Below are 25,130 nucleotides of genomic sequence, written 5' to 3'. Positions count from 1 at the left end.
AATGCATAAAAAATTTATTAAACAATAGAGGATGAGTTATATTACAATACCCCTTCACCCACAATTATAACATTAAAGATATATACGGGCTTATAAGGATAACACAAGTAACACAAACTATCTTATAGTCTAATGTTCACAGTAAGTATACAGTCCATGTATCAATAGGCACCCTATGGTCAGACACAATACACTCTGAAACCAAGTGACAGATGCTACTTCAAAAACTCAAAGTTCCAGAATTTAGCCAGAATCTGACACTCAGAACCATTCACTTCGTCAGTTCCAATAGTGCATTGGAGACAAATTCTACATCAGGAATCTCTAATGGTACAATTAAATAAAATATAGTATACTTCTGATCTCTCTCATTGTATTGACAAAGTCTCAAGAATTAGTGATAGAGATAGTCAGATAAAGCCAGTTAATTACAATCACACCAAAAATCAACTTTCCGATAACTAAATCTCCGTATCCAGAAGTGAAGAACAGAAACCTTCACAAGACAACAACTGGACAAAACCCAGAAAGTTTCTTCAGTGTTTACGGTGGATGTGGGGAATACAAGTTACTGAGTTGTTTACTTGATGTGTGTTTGGTGAATCAATAGAAAATCCTCGGGAGACACACTCGTGAGTCCATGTGAGGGTTTTCGAGGGTGACACCACGGAGACACAGGTGAATTGGTGAAAACTGTCAGCAGAGAATTGACCCAAAGAGAAGGAACTCTGGGATTCCGCCCGAGCTGTGCTGGACCTCACTTGGACATGTCCGATTCTGCCCTGGAAAATAAATGGCAAATCCCAAATCCGCATCAATGATAAGTATGCTGGAGGATTCACTAAAACAGGGAGAAAGAGTTTACTCCACTTCCCTGGTGTAAATTTTATTCTCATCTAGGTGAATGACCTCAGTGGAGATTGGAACACGTTCTGATAGGAGCTGGAGAGTTAGTATGAACCAATCGCAGGGCACATACAGCACAAGTTAGATAGAGTGTAAATCTCCCTCTAGAGGGTCCCCATAAAACACTCCCAGGGCAGGTACAGCACGGGGTTATATACAGAGTAAAGCTCCCTCTACACTGTCCCCATCAAACACTCCCAGGACAGGTACATCACGGCGTAAGATACAGAGTAAAACTCCCTCTACACTGTCCCCATCAAACACTCCCAGGACAGGTACAGCACGGGGTTAGATACAGAGTAAAGCTCTCTCTACACTGTCCCCATCAAACACTCCCAGGACAGGTACAGCACGGGGTTAGATACAGAGTAAAGCTCCCTCTATACTGTCCCCATCAAACACCCTGAGGACAGGTACAGCACGAGGTTAGATACAGAGTAAAGCTCCCTCTGCAGTGTCCCCATCAAACACTCCCAGGACAGGTACAGCACGGGGTTAGATACAGAGTAAAGCTCCCTCTACACTGTCCCCATCAAACACTCCCAGGACAGGTACAGCACGGGGTTAGATACAGAGTAAAGCTCCCTGTACACTGTCCCTATCAAACACTCCCAGGACAGATACAGCATGGGGTTAGATACAGAGTCGATCTCACTCTACACTGTCCATATTGACCACTCCCAGGACAGATACAGCTTGGGATTAGATACAGAGTACATCTTGCTCTACACTTTTCACATTGAACACTCCCAGGACAGATACAGCTTGGGATTAGATGCAGAGTACATCTTGCTCTACACTTTTCACATTGAACACTCCCAGGACAGATACAGCTTGGGATTAATGCAGAGTAAAGCTTTCTGTACACTGTTTCTCTAACTTAAAATTGGGAGAGAATTACAAGTTGTTGTTGTTGTTGTTGTAGCAGTGTGACTGTCTCCATTTCCCATCGCACCATTTATCAGTCTGAATGCCAGGCTCCCTGGGTCAGTGTGGGCAGTGCCCACCACTCATCCTCATGGATCAATGAACAAAACCACGTGAGATGATTGGATTAATGGTGCCTTCAACATGAGAACTTGTGAAGCTGAATTCAGTCAGGTGACACCACAGCAACTCAGAGCGACTCCTATTGGTCCGAAAAAAATCGGCCCTCCTGGTGAGAAATCCATGAGTTCTGTCATTGGTGGAGATTGTGGCTGGTTAATTGGTTCAATGTTGCTGCTTCTGGTCTCATTGGTGTCAGGTGAGTGCAGCTTGTGTGTATAAAAGGTGCTGCTCGGTGGCTGAAGGGATGGTTGAGTTGTTTGGTATCATGGGGGATTTTGTAGTGAGGGCTTTGTTCCCAGTGCTGGTGTTAGTTGGAGCTGTTTGTGGCTCTGATACTTGGCAACAGTTTCTAGACCAGAGGTTTCCATGGAGCAGAGTCAAAGCCACCCCTGTACCTCAGACAGTCTCTCCTCCTGGGCCTCGCTTTGGTTCCCATTTCCATGTGTCTGAAGGTGGAAGTGTGTCTCCACTGCAGACTGTGATGGTGCAGTGTGGAGAGGACAAGCTGCTGCTCAGGGTCCAGTTGGATTTATTTGGAACCAGGCACCTGATCAAAGCTGCTGACCTGACCCTGGGGACAGCAGGTTGTGGGCCAACCAGGATCTACTCTCAGAACCACACTGTCCTCTTTGACTATGGACTGCATGAGTGCGGCAGCAGGTTGCAGGTAATGGGACTCCTCAGCTCTTGCTCTAAGCTTGGGCTGTAGATTGTTCCCTACTCTTCATTCCAACACTGCGTGAGATGTCAATGATATTGAGGAGATAGCTGTCTCCTGCTTTATAAAACTACAAATTAGCTTTTTATTCTGTGTTTTCCTTGCTTTAACTGGTTTCTAAGTGTCTCTGAACTTGTGACATCAGACCCATTGGTCTTGAACCACCGTTTAGGTCCTTCTAAGCTTTTCCTTTTGCTGTTTTTGAGGATTTTTAGACCTATTCCCCACATTCAGATCAATCCAACTAGAGGCTTCGGTTTCAGTCCAGTTTAATCCAGTTCTTTCTTAAATGGAGAGAATGAAATGAGAATTGAACTTTATTGGACTAATGAGGAACTCCACACTTCTCACTTTCCCAGTCATGGTAATAATTGGGGCCCTTGGTTTCAAACTGTTCTATTTCCATGCTCCATATTACTGTCCAATTGTGGCTCCTTTTACTGTTAACTGAAGCTGTCCTTTTGTTGACTCCCTTTCCTATTCATGGATCCTGGTCTTGTTCTGATCACTTTGGATAAAGGGCTGAGGTTGCATAGCAACAAATGACGGAATGAGGTCACATGGCCCCTCAAGCCTGTTCCCCCAATCATTAAGATCCTGGCTGATCTTCTACACAACCTCCATGTTCCTGTCCTCTTAACATATTCTTAGATTCCCTTCATGTCCCAAAATAAATCCATCTGCCTTGAATGTGTCCAATAATAGAGATCTGGGAATGCTCAGGAATACAGAATTCCAAAGGTAGATGATCAGCTGGATGAAGGAATTCCCTGTCACAATCTTAAATGACTGACGCCTGACCTGAGATAACCACCCCAATAGTAAACTCTCTCCAGCTGGGGGGAAGCAGCCTCTTCACACTGACCCTGTCAATCCCCCTCTGAATTGTTTCCAGGGGATGGGATGACTTCATTGTTAACCCCTGTGGAGAACATTCTCATTTCAGATCAGTTCTTCATTCCTTAACGTGATTCTTTCAGATGATTGGAGATTTCCTCATCTACACCACCCACCTGAACCACACCCCAGAGTATCATGGATCTGTCATTGTGAGAACGAATGGAGCTGTCGTTCCCATTGAGTGTCGTTATTTTAGGTGAGAATCTTTAATCTCTTTGTCAATAAGATCTACAGCTGCTGGTGGTCTCTGACGTTATCCTAAAATGACTCCCCTGCCTTTCCAGGAAGGGCAATGTGAGCAGTGACCCCATCAAGCCAACCTGGATCCCATTCAGCTCCACCATGTCTGGAGAAGGGCATCTGTCATTCTCTCTGAGACTAATGAATGGTATGTGATGGGTGGATGGGGAGTGATTTCCTGTAGTCACTCACTGGGAGTTACAGCCACTGTCTCTAACCCTTGTCCTCTTGTACTTCAGGTGACTGGCTTACAGAGCGCACTTCGACTGTCTACTACCTGGGTGAACTCATTCACATTGAGGCCTCTGTTTCAATGACTAACCACATGCCCTGAAGCTCTACATTGACCACTGTGTAGCTACATTGAGTCCAGACAAGGACTCCACCCCGAGATACAGCATCATTGACCACAATGGGTAAGGAGCTCTCTGCTTTCTCCAGCTGCTCCCATCTCAACGGCTTCACTTGATTCACTTCCTGTCCCTTTTGAATCTTTCTTCAGTTGCCTCCTGGACAGCAAAGCTGAGGACTCCTTTTCAACCTTTGTGTTGCCAGGAGACGAGCGGGAGCTGGACAAGCTCCGGTTTGACCTGGATGCGTTCCGTTTCCTTGGAGATGACCGTTCCTTGGTAAGAGGAAGCTGATCATTGGGGTCTCCATGTTGGGAGGGAGTCACTGAATCATGACTTGTGTTGAATGTGTCCCTCAGATTTTCATTACCTGTCATCTGAAAGTTGCTCCAGTAGATCAGAGGGATTCCAGGAACAAAGCTTGTACTTTCCAGAAGTTGCAGAATGTGTAAGTTCCCCCCCTCTCTCCCTCATGGATGTGTTGTGTTGGGATGTGATGCACAACATGGTTAATGGACTGTTTCTATTGTTTAGCTGGACCCCATTGGAGGAATCGAGCATTGACATTTGTGCCTGTTGCCATGTGGGTAACTGTGGTGCCACAAGGGAGTTGTGGTTTGGTTCCAGAGGAAGGAGAGATCTTGTACCTGAAGCTGGTAGGACATTGATCCTCTTGATGTTGGAGATCCCCCCCTTTCCCCTCTCTAACTGGAATGTTTGATGTTGCAGAGAGTGAAGCTGGATTGAAGTGGGAGGGTGAGGCCTCACTTGGACCCCTGCTCATTCTGGATACTGATGTGACCAAGCTGGCAACAGAGTCTCTGAATGAGGCTGAGCGAAGGATGCAGGAGAGGTCTCCAGGTGGTGAGTTGGCCGACTGCTGGTTTCCATTGTCCCCTCAGTGTTTCCTTCACTAACCATTGGTTTCTCATTGCTTTGTAGGTGTGGAGTCTGAGGTGGTCCTGATCGTGGCCCTGACTGTGACAGCTGTCTCTCTGATCTCTGCTTCATTGCTGGCCTTGTTCCTGTACAGGAAACACAAGCAAACTCAGGTCAACCAGTGACCAAATGATCAATAAAGTAGTGATTCCTTGATCTTCTGTGTGGGTGTTGATTTGTCTCCATCCTCAACATGTGAAATGTCTCCATGGAACTATTGGCTGGCTTCAGTGTATCCAAGCACAGAACTAGGCCTCCTGAATGATGGAACAACAAAAGTTGTTGGAAAACCTCAGCAGGTCTGTCAGCATCTGTGGAGTGAAATTGGGTTCATGTTTTGAGTCCAGATGATTCGCTTCAGTTTTTCCAACAGTTTCTTTTTGATTCTCATTTCTATCTTCTGCAGTATTTTGCTTTTATCTCCTGAATGATGGGTTTACTGAAGGCAGAGAGAAGCACTAACTTTCACTCCTTTGGGCTGCTGCTCATGTTTCTGCCTACATCAGACCCCTGGCTCCTTAACTTTAACTACCTGGGGTGGGGGAGGTGCAGTGAGCAGATCTGGTGCCTCCATGTGGACCTGCTCCTGAGCCTGGCTGGTGTGGGTGTTTACTCAGGCTGCCTCGTTCTCTTCCATGGTGATGTTCACCCCCTGGAGAGGGACACACAGTATTGGAATGTTTGAGGTTTGCTGTGATCAGTGGGTATGAGGTCACAACTGCAGCCATTATTTTAGTTTGATGACCTATTAGGTTTTTTGTGACATATGAGCTAAAAGGTCTTCAAAATTGATTTTGGTTAGTGATAACTCATTCTCACTGAGCAAACTATGTGCTAAAGCTTGTGTATTGTGGGGAATAGTGAACCTGCAGATCAAGCACAGAAGGTGGTGTGAGAACTAGCGTAGTTCTGTAACATGGTCTGAGAGGTAGAATAACTGGGAGGTAATTATTTTTCAAGTGCACTGGATTTCCCATCTTAATACAATCTTTCTGTACATGAATTAAACAGATGAAATCCTACTAATTTTATGCTGCTTTGAAAATCCTTCTTTCGTCCCTAGGGATCCTTTATACTTTTGGGCATTTAATCGTTCGCTAGTTTTGGTATCACTGGACCTGTCATTGAGGTCCAAGCTAATGCTCTTGCTATAGGTGGTGGAATTGAAGGTCAATTAATAAATCTGAAATATTAAAAACCCATCTGGTTCACTGATGCCTTTTGAGGAAAGGGTATCTCCCCTCTTTACCTGGTCTGTGTATGACACCAGACCCACAGCAATGTGTTTCACACTAAACTGCATTCTGCAATAACCTGGCAAGTTACTCAGCTCAAGGACAAGTGCTGGCCTTGCAAGTGAAGCCCATATCCTGAGAGAAGATTTTTAAAAATGTAAGATTGAATTCTGAAAACTGACAGTTGCACATCCGAAAGACCTGAATTATAAAATTAACTATTAACTATGTATGGGGTAAACTGGCAAATTATTTGGGTTGAAAAATGAGTGTGTATGGACTTCCAGAGGGCATTCAATAATCTTTCACAGACAGAATGGAGGAGAAGTGAAAATGGTGATTGACAGAATCATCAGACCATCAGGATGTGGCATATGTTGCTTCCCAGGGATCTGATCTGGTACCTGAACTTAATTCATGACTTCAATATCCAACTGTCTATTTGCACAAGTTTTCAGGAGATGTTAATCATCAATCCGAGAGGAAAATGGACACAAATGAGATTGAGTGAGTGGGCCAAACAATGGCAAATATCATTCCATGCAGATGAGTAAGGTCAACCACTCTTGAACTAAGCAAGTGAAAATTGAGTTTTTGTCTGAATGGTGGAGGAAGAAGGAGAATTTGAGAGAATTATAACAATCATTATAAACTAGCATAATGAAGATTGTTGGAATACTGGACTCTCAAAGGTGGGGGGTGGGGGGAAGCGATGTGATTCTTAAGTTTAAGAGAAACTTGGGTGTACACACATCTGGATTTCAATCTGGACTTTGGGAACCAAACATCAAATAACCCTTCTGTTCTTTGAGTTTCAATACTGATTTTTTACATCCCCAGACTTCATTTTGTTCAATGTTTAACTTTCCTGATTTTAAAGATTGATGGCTGATCTGATTGAGCTGTTTAAACTGTTCCAAGGATTTGGTAGGGTTGCTATGGGGCAATTATTTCCTCTTCTGGGTTACTTGTAGTCTGGCTCAGTCTCTGGTCATTACTAGTAAGAGGGAAAGAGTCATTCAAAGGGGATTTATGTAATTAGCTCTTATAGAAACTACATGCTTGAACCAGGACCACAATGAGAAAGCTTCACCCCCAGGATTACCCGCATTTAGGACACATTTGTCTGTACAATCACATGACTACTAAAGGCTGTAGGAAAGGTTATATCTACAATCACGAAATTTCCTCCCCCTTTAGTTTTCTTTACATTTCCTGTTTACAAAGAATATTTTAATCCACAATATATACATATATGCATAGGTGATGGGATTAAAGATTAAATCTCCAAGGTGGTTTTCTAAAACATTTAGAGCTGCCTAGAAACATCACTTGTGATTTTCCCACTGGATCGACATGATCAGGAACTGCAGTATCAGGGACATCCTTCGTCAGTAGTCGTTCAGAATTTGGGACTTGCACAGAGACATCGGGTATGTCTATTCAAGGTAGATCTGTCACCTCAGGGATTAAAGGTACAAGATGTCTTGTGGAATAGCTGATTGTTGGAATGTCTCTCTAAACCTTAGATGATCGACATGTTTTCAAACAATCTGGTCTTTCATTTCCACTTGGAATGACAAGGGTCCAGTTTCAGAGAAAATTATACCAGGAACCTAACTAGGTCCATTTCCAAAATTCCACACGAAAACTGAATTTCCCACAGTAAATCTTCAAACTTTACTATGAATACAGTGATTTAATTTCTGACTACTCTGATTCTTCCCCTTGAAGTTTGGAAACACCAGACTAAATTGCCCTTCATGGCTTCAGAGTGTTTTCTGGAGACAAAGCTGATTGGCTTTTCGGAACCATCATCCATCCTGTGTGACCACACCACTCCCACACCGTGAGGAGATGCATCAAGCATCACAGGTTAATATTAATTCTTTTGATGGGTCATAATGTACCAGTAAACATGATGTATGTAATAGCTTCTTAACTGTCATGAAGGTGCTTCTCGTTGTGCATTTCATGACCAAACATGGTTCTTTTTGATTAGAAAATGTAAAGGTGCAAACACTGTTGACAAGTTTCACAAGAAGTGACTATAATCATTTATCGTTCCCAAAAAAGAGTTGAGTTCAGTGACGCTGATTGGAGAGGGTGCCATTCAATTTCCCTGACTTTCTCCTCTACTCCTTTGGCATCCGCTCGGTGACACAAGGCAGCAAATTGTGTCGCTTGGAAGGCATATTTCTCTTCTTTCAGTTGTACACTAGCTTCCAAAAATCACATTGAAATCTTTTCTAGGTTGACCAACTGTTCGACTTCCATTGACCCTGTGATTAGGACATCATCCAGGTATACCACTGCCCGGGGAAGTACTTGCAATAGACTTTCCATGGTCCTTTGGAAGATTGCACATACAGATGATATAACAAAGGGTAGGTGTGTATATTGTTGCAGCCCTTGTGCATGTAAATGGTTCTGTGCTGTCCAGCTCTAGCTGTTGGGATGCATGGGTCATGTCCAGTTCGTATTAGGATTTTCCTCCAGTGAGATAAGCATACAAGTCATCAATCCTTGGGAGAGGATATTTATCTAGTTTATGTCATGAGGAGATATTAATGTCTATAATGTAATTGGAAATGACTTGTAAAATGGAATTGTAGGGGGTCCTGTGTCTGTGTGTTTGACTGTGTGAAAATTCATTAGATTAATGTCAGCCAGTCTGGGAGCTTTGATGTACAGTCACTCTGAGATGTTAATTAGATGAATATAAGGAGAAGGTAAAGTGTAAATTTGCATTTGTTGATTAAAGGATTAAAGGGCAGGACTAAAATCATGCACCTAGCTAGAAGATGCCAAGCAATGTGTTTATTATTTTCAGCTTACTAATAAAATTGGTGGAATGAAAGGATATTATTGTTAGGAGATGTAACATTAACAGCCTGGTGATACAATGGAAAATTTACATTCAAAGAAAACAGTAGGTATAAACGGAAAAGAGTTTGTGTGTGAAAGACAGAGACATTTATGATCAAACCAGCCTGTAAGCCATTAACTGTGTCTGCAAAGGAATCAAATTGCAAGGAACCTCATTCTGAATTTGTAAGGCCAAATATGCTTTTCTTGTTGTTTGTTTAAAGTCTATGGGTTATTGTTGCCTTGGTGGAGCTTTACCTGGAAGTGAATAATTTGCAGATTTGTTTAAAAGTTACGGTGGTATTAATTTGTAGATGTGTATTTGGTTAATTCATTGTTAAGTTAATAAATGTTTAATTTAGTTTGATATAAGAACATTTGGAGGCACAGTGGTCTTATTCTTGAATTCAGAGCTGTAAATCAAATATACCAGTTGAAAATAAAGGTTATGTTCAAGTTTCCCTCTGTGATTTAAACAACTCAGCCTGTACCAACTGCTGTGTCATAATAATTGGCGGCTCTTGGCAGGATAATATTTGTAATTTCTTCATTCGTTCAGAATTGATAAATCTTAAGGATATGAGTATGAGAAGCAATTTGTATTCAGGAATTGATGAAGCTTTTTGTTAGTGGTGAGGATGCAAGATAGCTTTGGAAATTGCTAAGACTTGTCTGGGAGTAGAAGATATAACTCTGACTGTGTTACAAAAAGAATCCAAGAATAAGTTAACAGATTTGGAAGATAAGTTAAAATTAGTGTTGCCTGTAGGGGCGAAGAAAGCAGATATAATTAAAGGTACAGCACAGCATCTACAGTTGGAAGTGATACCTGACACCAGTGAGTCACAGCTGGAGGTAGTGAGACTTGAGTTACAAATGAAGATGTTGGAACCTGAACAATCAAAGGGACTGAAAAAATCTTGAATTAGAAGCAAAGGAAAGAAAAGGCCATTTCAAAGGGAACAAGCAGAAATGCTGGAGAAAGAAAGGATACTGGACCTGGGATTTCAGGCAAGAGAGAAGGATAAAGAAAGAGAGGCAAGGGAAAGAGAGAAGGGAAGAGAAAGTGAATAATTTGTAAATGGTTAGAAGTTCAAAAAAAGTTCTGAGGTTCTGAGGAGAGTTCTGATGATGAAAAAGCCTTTAACCTAAAGCCCAATGGGGAGATGATTAGATTTGTACAAGCTGTTCCAAAGGAAAAAAGATGTTGAAGCATTCTTTATTTCATTTGAGAGATAGTGAAAATGATGAAATGGGCACTGGAGTATTGGACATTGTTGTTACAACACAGATTGTTTTGTAGAGCAGATGAGCCTTTTTCTATCTGAAGAGGTATCAGTGAAATATGATGTGTTGAAAAATGCTATTTTGAGTGAATAGGTGTTAGTTCCTGAGGCCTACAGGCAGAAATTTAGGAATATAAGAAAACAGGCTAGGCAAACTTATATATGTGGTTTGAGAGAGTAAAGCAATATAATTTTGACTGGTGGATACCAGCGTTAAAAATAGAGACAACCATTGCAACCTTTAGAGAAGAAATTCATCTGGAAGTATTTAAAGTTTCAATTCCTTTGGTAGTGTGAACTCAAGTGGGGAACAGAGAGTTCAAATGGTAAGAAAAGAAGCAGTTCAAGCTGATGATTATGAGTTAGTACACAGAGCTGAACATTTTTTCCTTTACCCTTTTAAATCCAAGAAGGACAGAAAGTGGGAAGGTGAAAGGAAGTGGGTAGTTAGGGAAGAGAAGCAGTAGCTGGAAATTCCAAGAAAGTTTTTTCTCAGAATTAAAAGGAAGGTGCTGAGGTTTAGGAGTGACTTTTGAAAATTGAGGTGTTTTCATTGTAATAAAGTGGGGCAAACAAAGTCAGTGTATTGGAAATTACAGAGAAAATCTGTTGGAATTATTGGGGTGCAGAAAAGTTCTGGAAAGAAAGGTACTGTGGGTTCTGAGGTTCAGGCACAGGGAAAACTATTGTTTGAGAACAGGTAAAGCAGTAAGATTCAGTGAAAGGTAAAGGAGTGGGAATGTGTTCACAATTTGCCCAGGAGAAATCGGAGGGGCAAGTTGCAAAAATGTTAAAGACTTTGTGTGCGAATGGAAAGTCTTTCCATGTTTCCAGGGTGGAGTAGGTAAAATGTTAACATTTTAAGAGACACAGGGGCTAGTCAATCATTAAAGTTGTGGGATAGTGATATTTGTATTGAGAGGGATTACTGCAGGAGCAGGTGATAATAAATGGGGTTTGTGGAGATGCTAAACATTCCACCCTTGTGGAAGATAAATTTCAAGAGCAAATGGAAGAAAGGGGAAGTTTTGGTTGGAGTTGTGGAATCATTGCCCTTTGTAAGGTTTCAAATTATTTGGGATAATGATATAGCTGCATCAGAGATTGTGTGATACCTCTGATAGTTGAGTAGCCTGTAGAAGCGTTTTACACAGAGGTGTTACAGACAGAGCATCTTGGATTGTTTCCAGCTTGAGTGGTAAAGAAATCACAGACTCATAGATTGAAACAAGAACAAACAAGCAGGGGAGGCAACTCAAAGGCATGAAGAAGGTGTCAAATTCCAATCAGCTGGCTCTGTGTTTAATAACATTGTTCAGGAAGAAAGCACAATTCAGCAGAAATGTTTAACTCAAGGAGGTGAGTGGGGTTACATAAAAATTGATTTGCAATTAAAAAAGTTATATCAGGCTGCTTACTCAGAAAAAGAGGCAACATATATTCCATTATGTTATTACATTAAGGGTGATATTTAAATGTGTAAATGGAGGCCAGATTATGTCTCAGCAAATGAAAGTTGGAGTGAGATGCAGCAGATTGCTAACCCATTAAGGTGTAGAAATGAGATGTTGAGAATTGCTCATGAAAGGTGTGGGTGGTGACATTTAGGAATTAGGAAAACAGAGGAAAAGATACAGAGGTTTTTTTTATGGCCAGGATTGCACATGGATGTAGTGAAGTTCTGTAGAACATGTCACACATGTCTGGAAATAGGGAAACCACAAGCATTGATTAAGCCGGCACATTTAATTCCAATACCAGCATTTGAAGAAACTTTTACTATGGCCATGACTGATTGTGTAGGAACCCTCCCTCAGGGGAAAACTGGAAATCAGTACTAACTGACAATAATTGGTGGGTCTAACAGGTTCCCCGAAGCGATACCTTTAAGAAACATTACAACCAAGAAGATTGTGGAGGAATTCACTAAATCTTTTACAAGATATGGTTTACCTCAGGAAATTCAGTCAGATCAGGAGTCAAATTTCATGTCACAGCTATTTAAGGAATTAATGGACAGTTTGGGGATAAAACAGTTTAAGTCAACAGCTTACCATCCAGAGACACAAGGAGCTTTGGAAAGATGACATCACAATTTAAAACTATGATAACAGCCATACTATCAGTATTATCCACATCATCAGAATACAGGAATATCATTCTTGTTATTTGCTATTAGAGACACTCCTAATGCATTGCCTGGTTTTAGCCCTTTTGAACTTGATTATGGTCATGAGGTAAGGGGAGCACTGAGATTGATTCATGAGAAATTGGTGTGACAAAACTCCGAAACTATTCTCCTGGATTACATCTCAAATTTCAGGGAAAGTTTGAACAGAGCACATGAGTTGTCTCAGGAAGATTTAAAGATCTCACAGCTAGTAATTTAAATTCTTGTTCTATCCCCTACCATAAGTGCCCAGGAACATAGGAACATAGGAATTAGAAGCAGGAGTAGACCATTTGACCCCTCGAGCCTGCTCTGTCATTCAGTTATGTCATGGCTGATTTTCTACCTCAAACTCATCTTCCCACATCTTCCCGTTTCCTTTGATATCTTTAATATCTAGATTTAGGAAGGCAAATGGTTTGTTAGCCTTGATTCCAAAAGATTTGAGCACAGGAGTAAAGATATTGTACTGCAGCTGTACAGGGCCTTGGTGAGACCACACCTGGATTATTGTGCATAGCTTTAGTCTCCTTACCTAAGCAAAGATTGACTTGTAGTAGAGGGAGTGCATCGAAAGTTTACGACTGATTCTGGGGATGGTGGGATTGTCTTCTGAGGAGAGATTGAGGAAACTGAGCCTGCAATCTCTAGACTTTAGAAGAATGAGAGGTGATCTTACTGAAGTGTATAAATTCAGACAGGGCTCGAGAGGCAAAATGCAGGAAGGATGTTTCCCCTGGCTGGGAGGGTCTAGAACCAGGGACACAGTCTCAGAATACGGGAAAGGCCATTTAAGACTGAAATGAGGAGGAATTTCTTCACTCAGAGGGTGGTGAATCTTTGGAATTCTCTCCCCCAGAGGTCTGTAGTTGCTCGTCATTGAGTATGTTCAAGACAGAGATCAATATTAAATTTACAACCTGTCAACTTGAAAATACCCCATTAATAAACTGCCTCTGCTTCCTGTCCATTAAGCAATCCTTCATCCATGCGAATATATTGCTCTCAACTCCAGGAGCCTTTATCTTGTGTATGAATCTTTTGTGTGACACCGTATCAAATGTCTTTTGGAAATTCCAGTATACAATATCTATTGGTTCCCCTTTTTCTACACTACTCATGGCATTGTCAAAAAAAATCTACATTTGTCAAAGACTACTACCATCCTTTTGTAAAACCACACTGATGCTGTCTGATCATAGTCTGAGTGATTGTGTGCATTGTTAATAATTCGTTAATAATAGATGCCTGCATATTCCTGACAGCTGATGTCAGACTAACTGACGTATAGTTCCCGATTTTCTCTCTCCCACCTTTCTTGAATGGCAGTGCTACATTTATTAATTGGAATCAGCTAGGACTGTTCTAGAATCTAGGGAATTTTGGAAATTCATAACCATAGATCAACTATCCCCGCAGGTTCCCCTATCAGAACTCAGGAATCAAGACCTTCGGGTCCACGGTATTATTTGGCTTGTAGCCCCTTAAGCTTTTCCAATAATTTTTCCCAGCTGATGTTAGTTGCTTTAATTTCCTCAACTTTAGGAACCCCCTTAACTGCCCTAGAATTTAATTTCTGTCATAGTCATGATTACAAAGCATAGTAAAAGGCCCTTTGGCCCATTGTGTCTGTGCCAGCCATCAAGCACTTATCTATTTTAATCCCAATTTGTCCTCTACTGTGAAAATAGTTGTTCAAGTGTTTGCCATTGACAAGTTTCAGGAGATGACCTGTCATATTGCTGTGATAAGGTTCAAAACTGATTAACGCCTGTGGCTAAAGTAGCTCTGGCCTTGGAATGTGACACAAACATCTTAATGTCAGGAGCATAGGACATAATAGTACATGATGGTACTGCCAGGCGTTGGTGATTGATGTCCATACAACTGCTACACCGAGGCACTTCAAGCCGGCATTCCTTGGATTCAAGGGAGCAGAGATGAGGCTGACAACAGTGGAAATGGTCAGGAGAGAGAGTAAGGGTTTTATTGGTGACTGGGTCATTGAAGGAGCTTGAGCTGATTGGGAACTGCAGAAATGTCATAGTGAACAGGAAGACAAAGGGAGGACAGTTGAGATTTTCTAGTAATGCACACGGGATAAAGGAGGGTTGGTAGAGGGAAGGGAGATGTGTGTGATACAAGGAAGTAACCGGTGATGACCTTATCTGTGATCTACACGATGGGATTAGTGAGGCCGTGTCCAATGGCAAAGTTCATCTACAATATCATAAACTCAAATGCCAGACCATAACCAAACCCTCACATTCAGAAGCATTCACAGTGTCAGTTCCAATAATGCGGTGGAGTCAAATTCTAAATCAGGAAACTGTGTTATGATTCTTTCTGAGGTCACCCCTGGACCAGCCTGATCCCAGAGTGGGACCCAGCCTGAGAGACCCTAACTTTTATTTCTTTGTTTAGATATGCAGAGAGTAGCTACTGAACAGAGTCACAGGAGTCAGCTAATGAACTGTTTACAAAGGCATAAAACATTTATTAAACAATAGAAGATGAATTATATTACAATACCCCTTCACCCAGAATTATACCATTAAAGATATATACGGGTTTATAAGGATAACACAAGTAACAAAAACTATCTTATAGTCTAATGTTCACAGTAAGTATACAGTCCATGTATCAATAGGCACCCTATGGTCAGACACAATACACTCTGAAACCAAGTGACAGATGCTACCTCAAAAACTCAAAGTTCCAGACCTTAGACAGACTCTCACACTCAGAACCATTCACGTTGTCAGTTCCAATAGTGCATTGGAGACAAATTCTACATCAGGAATCTCTAATGATTAAATTAAATAAAATATAACATCCTTCTGATCTCACTCATTGTATTGACAAAGTCCAAAGAATCAGTGATGGAGATAGTCAGATAAAGCCATTTAATTACATTCACACCAAAAATCAACTTTCTGATAACTAAGTCTCCGTATCCAGATGTGAAGAACAGAAACCTTCACAAGACAACAACTGGACAAAACCCAGAAAGTTTCTTCAGTGTTTACGGTGGATGTGGGGAATACAAGTTACTGAGTTGTTGACTTGATGTGTGTGGGGTGATTCAATAGAAAATCCTTGGGAGACACACTCGTGAGTGCGTGTGAGGGTTTTCGAGGGTGACACCGCGGAGACACTGGTGAATTGATGAAAACTGTCAGCAGAGAATTGACCCAAAGAGAAGGAACTCTGGGATTTCGCCCGAGCTGTGCTGGACCTCACTTGGACATGTCCGATTCTGCCCTGGAAAATAAATGGCAAATCCCAAATCCCCATCGATGATAAATATGCTGGAGGATTCACTAAAACAGGGGCACTCATGGAGTGAGAGTTTACTCCACTTCCCTGGTGTAAATTTTATTCTCATCCAGGTGAATGACCTCAGTGCTGGAGACTGGAACACGTTCTGATAGGAGCTGGAGAGTCAGCATGAACCTATCGCAGGGCACATACAGCACAAGTTACAAAAAGATTAAATCTGCCTCTAGAATGTCCCCCTAAAACACGCCCAGGAGACGTAGAGCACAGAGTTAGATAACGTGTAAAGCTCCCTCTATACTGCCCCATCAAACACTCCCAGGGGCAGTTATAGCACCGAGTTAGATAGAGATTAAAATTCTCTCTTCGGAGAGTTAGCATGAACCTATCACAGGGCACATACAGCACAAGTTAGATACAGTGTAAATCTCCCTCTTGAGTTTCCCCCTAATATACTCGCAGGACAGGTACAGCATGGGGTTAGATCCAGAGAAAAGCTCCTTCTACACTGATGCTATGAACCAATACAGTTACAGCCCGGGTTAGATACAGAATAAATCTCGCTCTAAACTGTCCACATTGAACACTCCCAGGACAGATACAGTTGGGATCAGATGCAGAGTAAAGCTCTCTGTACACTGTTTCTCTAAGTTAAAATTGGGAGAGAATTACAAGTTGTTATTGTTGTTGTAGCAGTGTGACAGTCTCCATTTCCCATCGCACCATTTATCAGTCTGAATGCCAGGCTCCCTGGGTCAGTGTGGGCAGTGCCCACCACTCATCCTCATGGATCAATGAACAAAACCACCTGAGATGATTGGATTATTGGTGCCTTCAACATGAGAACTTGTGGAGCTGAATTCAGTCAGGTGACACCAGAGCAACTCAGAGTGACTCCTATTGGTCCGAATAAAATCGGCCCTCCTGGTAAGAAATCCATGAGTTCTGTCATTGGTGGAGATTGTGGCTGGTTAATTGGTTCAATGTTGCTGCTTCTGGTCTCATTGGTGTCTGGTGAGTGCAGCTTGTGTGTATAAAAGGTGCTGCTCGGTGGCTGAAGGGATGGTTGAGTTGTTTGGTATCATGGGGGATTTTGTAGTGAGGGCTTTGTTCCCAGTGCTGGTGTTAGTTGGAGCTGTTTGTGGCTCTGATACTTGGCAACAGTTTCTTGGCCAGAGGTTTCCATGGAGCAGAGTCAAAGCCACACCTGTGCCTCAGACAGTCTCTCCTCCTGGGCCTCCCTTTGGTTCACATTTCCATGTGTCTGAGGGTGGAAGTGTGTCTCCACTGCGGACTGTGATGGTGCAGTGTGGAGAGGACAAGCTGCTGCTAGGGGTCCGGCTGGATTTATTTGGAACCAGGCACCTGATCAAAGCTGCTGACCTGACCTTGGGGACAGCAGGTTGTGGGCCAACCAGGATCTACTCTCAGAACCACACTGTCCTCTTTGACTATGGACTGCATGAGTGAGGCAGCAGGTTGCAGGTAATGGGAATCCTCAGCTCTAGCTCTAAGCTTGGGCTGTAGATTGTTCCCCACTCTTCATTCCAACACTGGGTGAGATGTCAATGATATTGAATGGAAAACTGCCTCCTGCTTTATAAAACTACAAATTAATTTTCTATTCTGTTTTGTGCTTTGCTTTAACTGGTTTCTGAGTGTCTCTGAACTTGTGACATCAGCCCCATTGGTTTTGAACAACCCTTTTGGTTCCTCCAAGCTTTTCCTTTAGCTGTTTTTGAGGACTTTAAGACCTATTCCCCTCATTCAGATCAATTCAACCAGAGGCTTCGGTTTCAGTCCAGTTTAATCCAATTGAGTTGTTTCTTAAATGAAGAAAATGAAATGTGAATTGAAATTTATTGCACGAAAGAGGAACTCCACACTTCCCACTTTCACAGTCATTGGAATAAATGGGGCCTTGGTTTCAAATTGATCTATTTCCATGCTCCATATTACTGTGTAGATTGTGGCTCCTTTTACTGTTAACTGAAGCTGTCCTTCTGTTGACTCCCTTTCCTATTCATGGATCCTGGTCTTGTTCTGATGATCTCACTCTTTGGATAAAGGGCTGAGGTTGCATAGCAACAAATAACCAGATGAGGTCACAAGGCCCCTCAAGCCTGTTCCCCCAATCATTAAGATCCTGGCTGATCTTCTACACAACCTCCATGTTCCTGTCCTCTTAACATATTCTTAGATTCCCTTCATGTCCCAAAATAAATCCATCTGCCTTGAATGTGTCCAATGACTGAGCATTCCCACATCTCTGGAGTACAGAATTCCTAAGGTACATGATCTGCTGGATGAAGGAATTCCCTGTCTCAATCTTAAATGACTGACGCCTGACCTGAGATAACCACCCCAATAGTAAACTCTCTCCAGCTGGGGGGAAGCAGCCTCTTCACACTGACCCTGTCAATCCCCCTCTCAATTGTTTCCAGGGGATGGGATGACTTCATTGTTAACCCCTGTGGAGAACATTCTCATTTCAGATCAGTTCTTCATTCCTTAATGTGATTCTTTCAGATGATTGGAGATTTCCTCATCTACACCACCCACCTGAACCACACCCCAGAGTATCATGGATCTGTCATTGTGAGAACGAATGGAGCTGTTGTTCCCATTGAGTGTCGTTATTTTAGGTGAGAATCTTTACTCTGTCAATAAGATCTTGAGCTGCTGGTGGACTCTGACGTTGTCCTAAAATGACTCCCCTGCCTTTCCAGGAAGGGCAATGTGAGCAGTGACCCCATCAAACCCACCTGGATCCCATTCAGCTCCACCAAGTCTGGAGAAGGGCATCTGTCATTCTCTCTGCGCCTAATGAATGGTATGTGATGGGTGAATGGGGAGTGATTTCCTGTAGTCACTCACTGGGAGTTACAGCCACTGTCTCTAACCCTTGTCCTCTTGTACTTCAGGTGACTGGCTTACAGAGCGCACTTCGACTGTCTACTACCTGGGTGAACTCATTCACATTGAGGCCTCTGTTTCAATGACCAACCACATGCCCCTGAAGCTCTACATTGACCACTGTGTAGCTACATTGAGCCCAGACAAGATCTCCACCCCGAGATACAGCATCATTGACCACAATGGGTAAGGAGCTCTCTGCTTTCTCCAGCTGCTCCCATCTCAATGGCTTCACTTGATTCACTTCCTGTCCCGTTTTACTCTTTCTTCAGTTGCCTCCTGGACAGCAAAGCTGAGGACTCCTTTTCAACCTTTGTGTCGCCAGGAGACGAGTGGGAGCTGGACAAGCTCCGGTTTGACCTGGATGCGTTCCGTTTCCTTGGAGATGACCGTTCCTTGGTAAGAGGAAGCTGATCATTGGGGTCTCCATGTTGGGAGGGAGTCACTGAATCATGACTTGTGTTGAATGTGTCCCTCAGATTTTCATTACCTGTCATCTGGAAGTTGCTCCAGTGGATCAGAGGGATTCCAGGACCAAAGCTTGTACTTTCCAGAAGGTGCACAATGTGTAAGTTTCCCCCTCTCTCCCTCATGGATGTGTTGTGTTGGGATGTGATGCACAACATGGTTAATGGACTGTTTCTATTGTTTAGCTGGACCCCATTGGAGGAATCGAGCATTGACATTTGTGTCTGTTGCCATGTGGGTAACTTTGGTGCCACAAGGGATTTGTGGTTTGGTTCCAGAGGAAGGAGAGATCTTGAACCTGAAGCTGGTAGAACATTGATCCTCTAGATGTTAGAGGTCCCCTTTCCCCTCTCTAACTGGAATGTTTGATGTTGCAGAGAGTGAAGCTGGATTGAAGTGGGAGGGTGAGGCCTCACTTGGACCCCTGCTGATTTTGGATACTGATGTGACCAAGCTGGCAACAGAGTCCCTGAATGAGGCTGAGCGAAGAATGCAGGAGAGGTCTCCAGGTGGTGAGTTGGCCGACTGCTGGTTTCCATTGTCCCCTCAGTGTTTCCTTCACTAACCATTGGTTTCTCATTGCTTTGTAGGTGTGGAGTCTGAGGTGGTCCTGATCGTGGCCCTGACTGTGACAGCTGTCTCTCTGATCTCTGCTTCATTGCTGGCCTTGTTCCTGTACAGGAAACACAAGCAAAGTCAGGTCAACCAGTGACCAAATGATCAATAAAGTAGTGATTCCTTGATCTTCTGTCTGGGTGTTGATTTTGTCTCCATCCTCAACATGTGAAATGTCTCCATGGAACTATTGGCTGGCTTCAGTGTAACCAAGCACAGAACTAGGCCTCCTGAATGATGAAACAACAACAAAAGTTGTTGGACAAACTCAGCAGGTCTGTCAGCATCTGTGGAGTGAAATTGGGTTCATGTTTTGAGTCCAGATGATTCTCTTCAGTTTTTCCAACAGTTTCTTTTTGTTTCTCATTTCTATCTTCTGCAGTATTTTGCTTTTATCTCCTGAATGATGGGTTTACTGAAGGCAGAGAGAAGCACTAACTTTCACTCCTTTGGGCTGCTGCTCATGTTTCTGCCTACATCAGACCCCTGGCTCCTTAACTTTAACTATCTGAGGTGGGGGAGGTGCAGTGAGCAGGTCTGGTGCCTCCTTGTGGACCTGGTCCTGAGCCTGGCTGGTGTGGGTGTTTACTCAGGCTGCCTCGTTCTCTTCCATGGTGATGTTCACCCCCTGGAGAGGGACACACAGTATTGGAATGTTTGAGGTTTGCTGTGATCAGTGGGTATGAGGTCACAACTGCAACCATTATTTTAGTTTGATCACCCACTTGATTTTTTTGACACGAGCTGGTGCTCTTGAAAGCTAATTTTTGGGCAGTGATAACTCATTCTCACTGAGCAAACTATGCACTAAAGCTTGTGTATTGTGGGGAATAGTGAACCTGCAGATCAAAGCACTGAAGGTGGTGTGAGTACAGCATAGTTTAGTAACTTGGTCTGAGAGGAACATTCACTGGGAGGTAATTATTTTACAAGAAGCGCACACACCACCAGATTTCCCATCTAAATGCAATCTTCCTGTTCATGAATTAAACAGATGATGAGGTCCTACTAATTTAATACTACTTTGAAAATCCTTCTTTCCACCCCAGGGGACCTTATACTTTTGGGCATTTGATGGTTCCCTAGTGTTGATATCGCTGGAACCATCAGCTCAAGAACCAAGCTAATGCTCTTGCTATAGGTGGTGGAATTTAAGTTCAATTTAAAAATCTGAAATATAAAACAATTTTCAGTAATGGTTAATAGGATAATTAGCATGGAAAGCCCATCTCGTTCACTAATGCCCTTGAAGGAAGGTAATCTGTCATCCTTACCTTGTCTGTGTGTGACTCCTGACCCACAGCAATCTGGTTAACACTAAACTGCATTCTGCAATAGCTTAGCAAGTTATTCAGCTCAAGGACAAGTGTTGGTCTTGCCAGTTATGCTCACATCCTCAGGAGATTTTTAAAGTAAGATTCAGTTCTGGAAACTAACAGCTACTCACCCAACAGGTCTCAATTATGTCATTAAATAGTATTGGACTAAACTCTCAAATTATTAGGGTTGATGAATGAGTGTGCATGGACTTTCAGAGGGCATTCAATAATTTTTCACACCGATTGGAGGAAAATGAGGTGAATGGGGATAAACAAAGCATCATCAGATCATCAGGATGAGGCATATGTTGCTTCCCAGGGATCTGATCTGGTACCTGAACTTCACCCGTGACTTAAATATTCAACTGTCTATGCGCACAAGATTGCAGGTGATGTTAATCATCAATCCGAGAGGGAAAGGGAAACAAATGTGATTGAGTGGGCGGGCCAAGCAATGGCAAATGTCATTCCGTGCAGGCGAGTTAGGTCAACCACTCTGGAACTAAGCAAGTGAAAAATGTGTTTTTGTCTGAATGGTGGAGGAACAAACATTTGATAGAACTATAGCAATCATTATAAACTAGCATTATCAAGACTTTTGGAACATTGGACTCTCTCTGAAAGGAGGGGATGTGATGCTTCAGTTTTAGAGAACCTTGGGTACACACACATCTGGATTTCAGTCTGGACCTTTGGGAACCAAACATCAAATGACCCTTCTGTTCTCTGAGTTTCAATACTGATTGTTTACATCCCCAGACTTCATTTTGCTCAATGTTTAACTTTCCTGATTTTGAAGATTGATGGCTGATCTGATTGAGCTGTTTAAACTGTTCCAAGGATTTGGTAGGGTAGTGATGTGGGAATTATTTCCTCTCCTGTGTTATTTGAAGTCTGCCTCAGCCTTAGGTAGTTACTAGAAAGAAGGATGTTGTCATTGGAAAGGCATTTATGTAATCAGCTCTTTTAGAAACTACATGCTTGGACCAGGACCACAATGAGAAAGCTTGACCCGCAGGATTAGCTACATTTAGGACACATTTGTCTGTACAATCACGTGACTACTAAAGGCCATAGAAAAGGTTATGCCTACAATCACGACATTTCCTCACCCTTTAGTTTTCTTTACATTTCCTGTTGACAAAAATATTTTAATCCACAATATATACATATATGCGTAGGTGATATGATTAAAGATTAAATCTCCAAGGTGTCTTTCTAATACATTGAGAGCAGCATAGCTCCATCACTTGTGATTTTCCCACTGGATCGACATGATCAGGAGCTGCAGTATCAGGGACATCCTTCGACAACTGTAGTTCAGAATTTGGGACTTCAACAGAGACAACGGGTATGTCTATTCAAGGTGCATCTGTCACCTCAGGGATTAAAGGTTCAACATGTATTATGGAGTAAAGTCAAAAAACTGTGGAAATCCAAAAAACAAATAAAAATACCTGAAAAAACTCAGCTGGTCTGGCAGCATCTGCGGAGAGGAACACAGTTAACGTTTCGAATCCGTATGACTCTTCAACAGAACTAAGTAAAAATAGAACTGAGGTGAAATAAAAACTGATTTAAGGGGGGATGGGTGGGACAGGTAGAGCTGGATAGAGGGCCAGTGATAGGTGGAGATTGCCAAAAGATGTCATAGACAAAAGGACAAAGAGGTGTTGAAGGTGGTGATATTATCTAAGGAATGTGCTAATTTAGGGTAGAAAGCAGGACAAGCAAGGTACAGAAAGCCCTAGTGGGGGTGGGGTGGGTTGAAGGGAACGCAAAGGTAGAGATAAAACAATGGATGGAAATACATTTAAAAATAATGGAAATAGGTAGGAAAAGAAAATCTGTATAAATTATTGGGAAAAAAAAGGGGGGATCGGAAAGTGGGTGGGGATGGAGGAGAGATTTCATGATCTTAAATTGTTGAACTCAATATTCAGTCTAGAAGGCTGTAAAGTGCCTAGTCAGAAGATGAGGTGCTGTTCCTCCAGTTTGCGTTGAGCTTCACTGGAACAATGCAGCAGGCCAAGCATGGATATGTGGGCATGAGAGCAGGGTGGAATGTTGAAATGGCAAGTGTCAGGGAGGTCTGGGTCATGGTTGCGGACAGACCGAAGGTGTTCTGCAAAGCGTTCACCCAGTCTGCGTTTGGTCTCTCCAACGCAGAGGAACCCGCATTGGGAGCAACGACTGCAGTAGACTAAATTGTTGGAAGTGCAAGTGAAATGCTACTTCACTTGAAAGGAGTGTTTGGGCCCTTGGACGCTGAGAAGAGGGTAAGTAAAGGGGCAGGTGTTGCACCTTCTGCAGTTGCATGGGAAGGTGCCGTGGGAGGGGTTTGAGTTCTAGAGGGTAATGGAGGAGTGGACCAGTGTGTCCCAGAGGGAACACTCCCTGTGGAATACTTCCAAGTGTGGTGAAAGGAAGATGTGTTTGGTGGTGGCATCATGCTGAAGTTGGCAGAAATGGCGGAGGATGATCCTTTGAATTCGGAGGCTGGTGGGGTGATAAGTGAGGACAAGGGGGACCCTATCATGGTTCCGGGAGGCAGAGGAAGTTGTGAGGGCGGAGGTGCGGTATATGGGCCGGGCATGGAGGTGTTTTGTTTGGACACTGAACAATTTCTCCTTAAACTCCTCTCACTTCCTCCAAATAAAAGGTGTGGCTATGGGTACCCACATGGGCCCCAGCTATGCCTGTATCTTTATGGGGTATGTGGAACATTCCTTGTTCCAGTCCTACTCCGGCCCCCTTCCACAACACTTTCTCCGGTACACCGATGATTGCTTCAGTGCTGCTTCGTGGTGTCATCTGGACCTGGAAAAAATTATTAATTTTGTTTCCAATTTCCACCCCTCCATCATTTTCGCATGGTCCATCTCTGACAATTCCCTTCCCTTCCTTGACCTCTCTGTCTCAATTTCTGGTGATAGACTGTCCACCAATATTCATTACAATCCTACTAACTCCCACAGCCACCTAGACTACAGCTCCTCACACCCTGCTTTCTGTAAGGAGACCATCCCATTCTCTCAGTTCCTTCGCCTCTGTCGCATCTGTTCTGATGATGCCACTTTCAAAAACAGTTCCTCTGACATGTCTTCCTTGTTCCTTTACCGAGGTTTTCCACCCACAGTGGTTAACAGGGACCGCAACTGTGTCTGGCCCAGCTCCCGCGCATCCGCCCTCAAAATTTCCTCTCCCTCCCAGAACCATGATAGGGTCCCCCTTGTCCTCACTTATCACCCCACCAGCATCCACATTCAAAGGATCATCCTCCACCATTTCCGCCAACTCTAGCATGATGCCAACACTAAACACATCTTCTCTTCACCCAGCCCCCGGGCAGTATTCGGCAGGGATCGATCCCCTAGGGACACCCAGGTCCACTCCTCCATCACCCCCTACACCTCAACCCCCACCCATGGCCCCTTCCCATGCAATCACAGAAGGTGCAACACCTGCCCCTTTTCTTCCGCTCTTTTCACCATCCAAGGGCCCAAACACTCCTTTCAAGTGAAGCAGCATTTCACATGCACTTCCCTCAATTTAGTCTACTGCATTCGTTGCTCCCAATGTGGTCTCCTCTACACTGGAGAGACCAAACGCATGCTGTGTGACCACTTTGCAGAACACCTTTTGGTCTGTCTGCAAGCATGACCCAGACCTCCTTGTCGCTTGCCATTTCAACACTCCACCCTGCTCTCATGCCCACCTGTCCGTCCTTGGCCTGCTGCATTGTTCCAGTGAAGCTCAACGCAAACTGGAGGAACAGCACCTCATCTTCCGACTAGGCACTTTACAGCCTTCCGGACTGAATATTGAGTTCAACAGTTTTAGATCAAGAAATCTCTCGATCATCCCCACC

General features: G+C 43.1%; 1 protein-coding gene and 1 pseudogene across 1 annotated transcript; both read left to right on the top strand.

The window, feature by feature from the left end:
- Positions 1 to 2,221: 2,221 nt before the first annotated feature.
- LOC121271240 lies at positions 2,222 to 5,228 on the top strand (annotated as a pseudogene).
- A 13,242-nt stretch (positions 5,229 to 18,470) lies between these two features.
- LOC121271239 (zona pellucida sperm-binding protein 3-like) lies at positions 18,471 to 20,037 on the top strand. Its single transcript, XM_041177063.1, has 7 exons — positions 18,471 to 18,586; positions 18,671 to 18,774; positions 18,866 to 19,043; positions 19,130 to 19,256; positions 19,337 to 19,425; positions 19,511 to 19,632; positions 19,916 to 20,037. The coding sequence occupies exons 1-7, from the start codon at positions 18,471 to 18,473 to the stop codon at positions 20,035 to 20,037; spliced, it is 858 nt and encodes a 285-aa protein (XP_041032997.1).
- The last annotated feature ends 5,093 nt before the right edge of the window (positions 20,038 to 25,130 follow it).

This window comes from Carcharodon carcharias, chromosome 30, assembly GCF_017639515.1.
Source record: "Carcharodon carcharias isolate sCarCar2 chromosome 30, sCarCar2.pri, whole genome shotgun sequence".
Classification (NCBI taxonomy): Eukaryota; Metazoa; Chordata; class Chondrichthyes; order Lamniformes; family Lamnidae; genus Carcharodon; species Carcharodon carcharias.
This window is presented reverse-complemented; position numbering and strand designations above follow the sequence as displayed.

Coding starts and splice junctions, on each gene's coding strand:
- LOC121271239 (XM_041177063.1), top strand. CDS start 18,471: ATGATTGGAGATTTCCTCATCTACACCACCCACCTGAACCACACCCCA. Junction 18,775..18,865: donor CTCTCTGCGCCTAATGAATG/GTATGTGATGGG, acceptor CTTGTACTTCAG/GTGACTGGCTTACAGAGCGC. Junction 19,257..19,336: donor TTGGAGATGACCGTTCCTTG/GTAAGAGGAAGC, acceptor TGTGTCCCTCAG/ATTTTCATTACCTGTCATCT.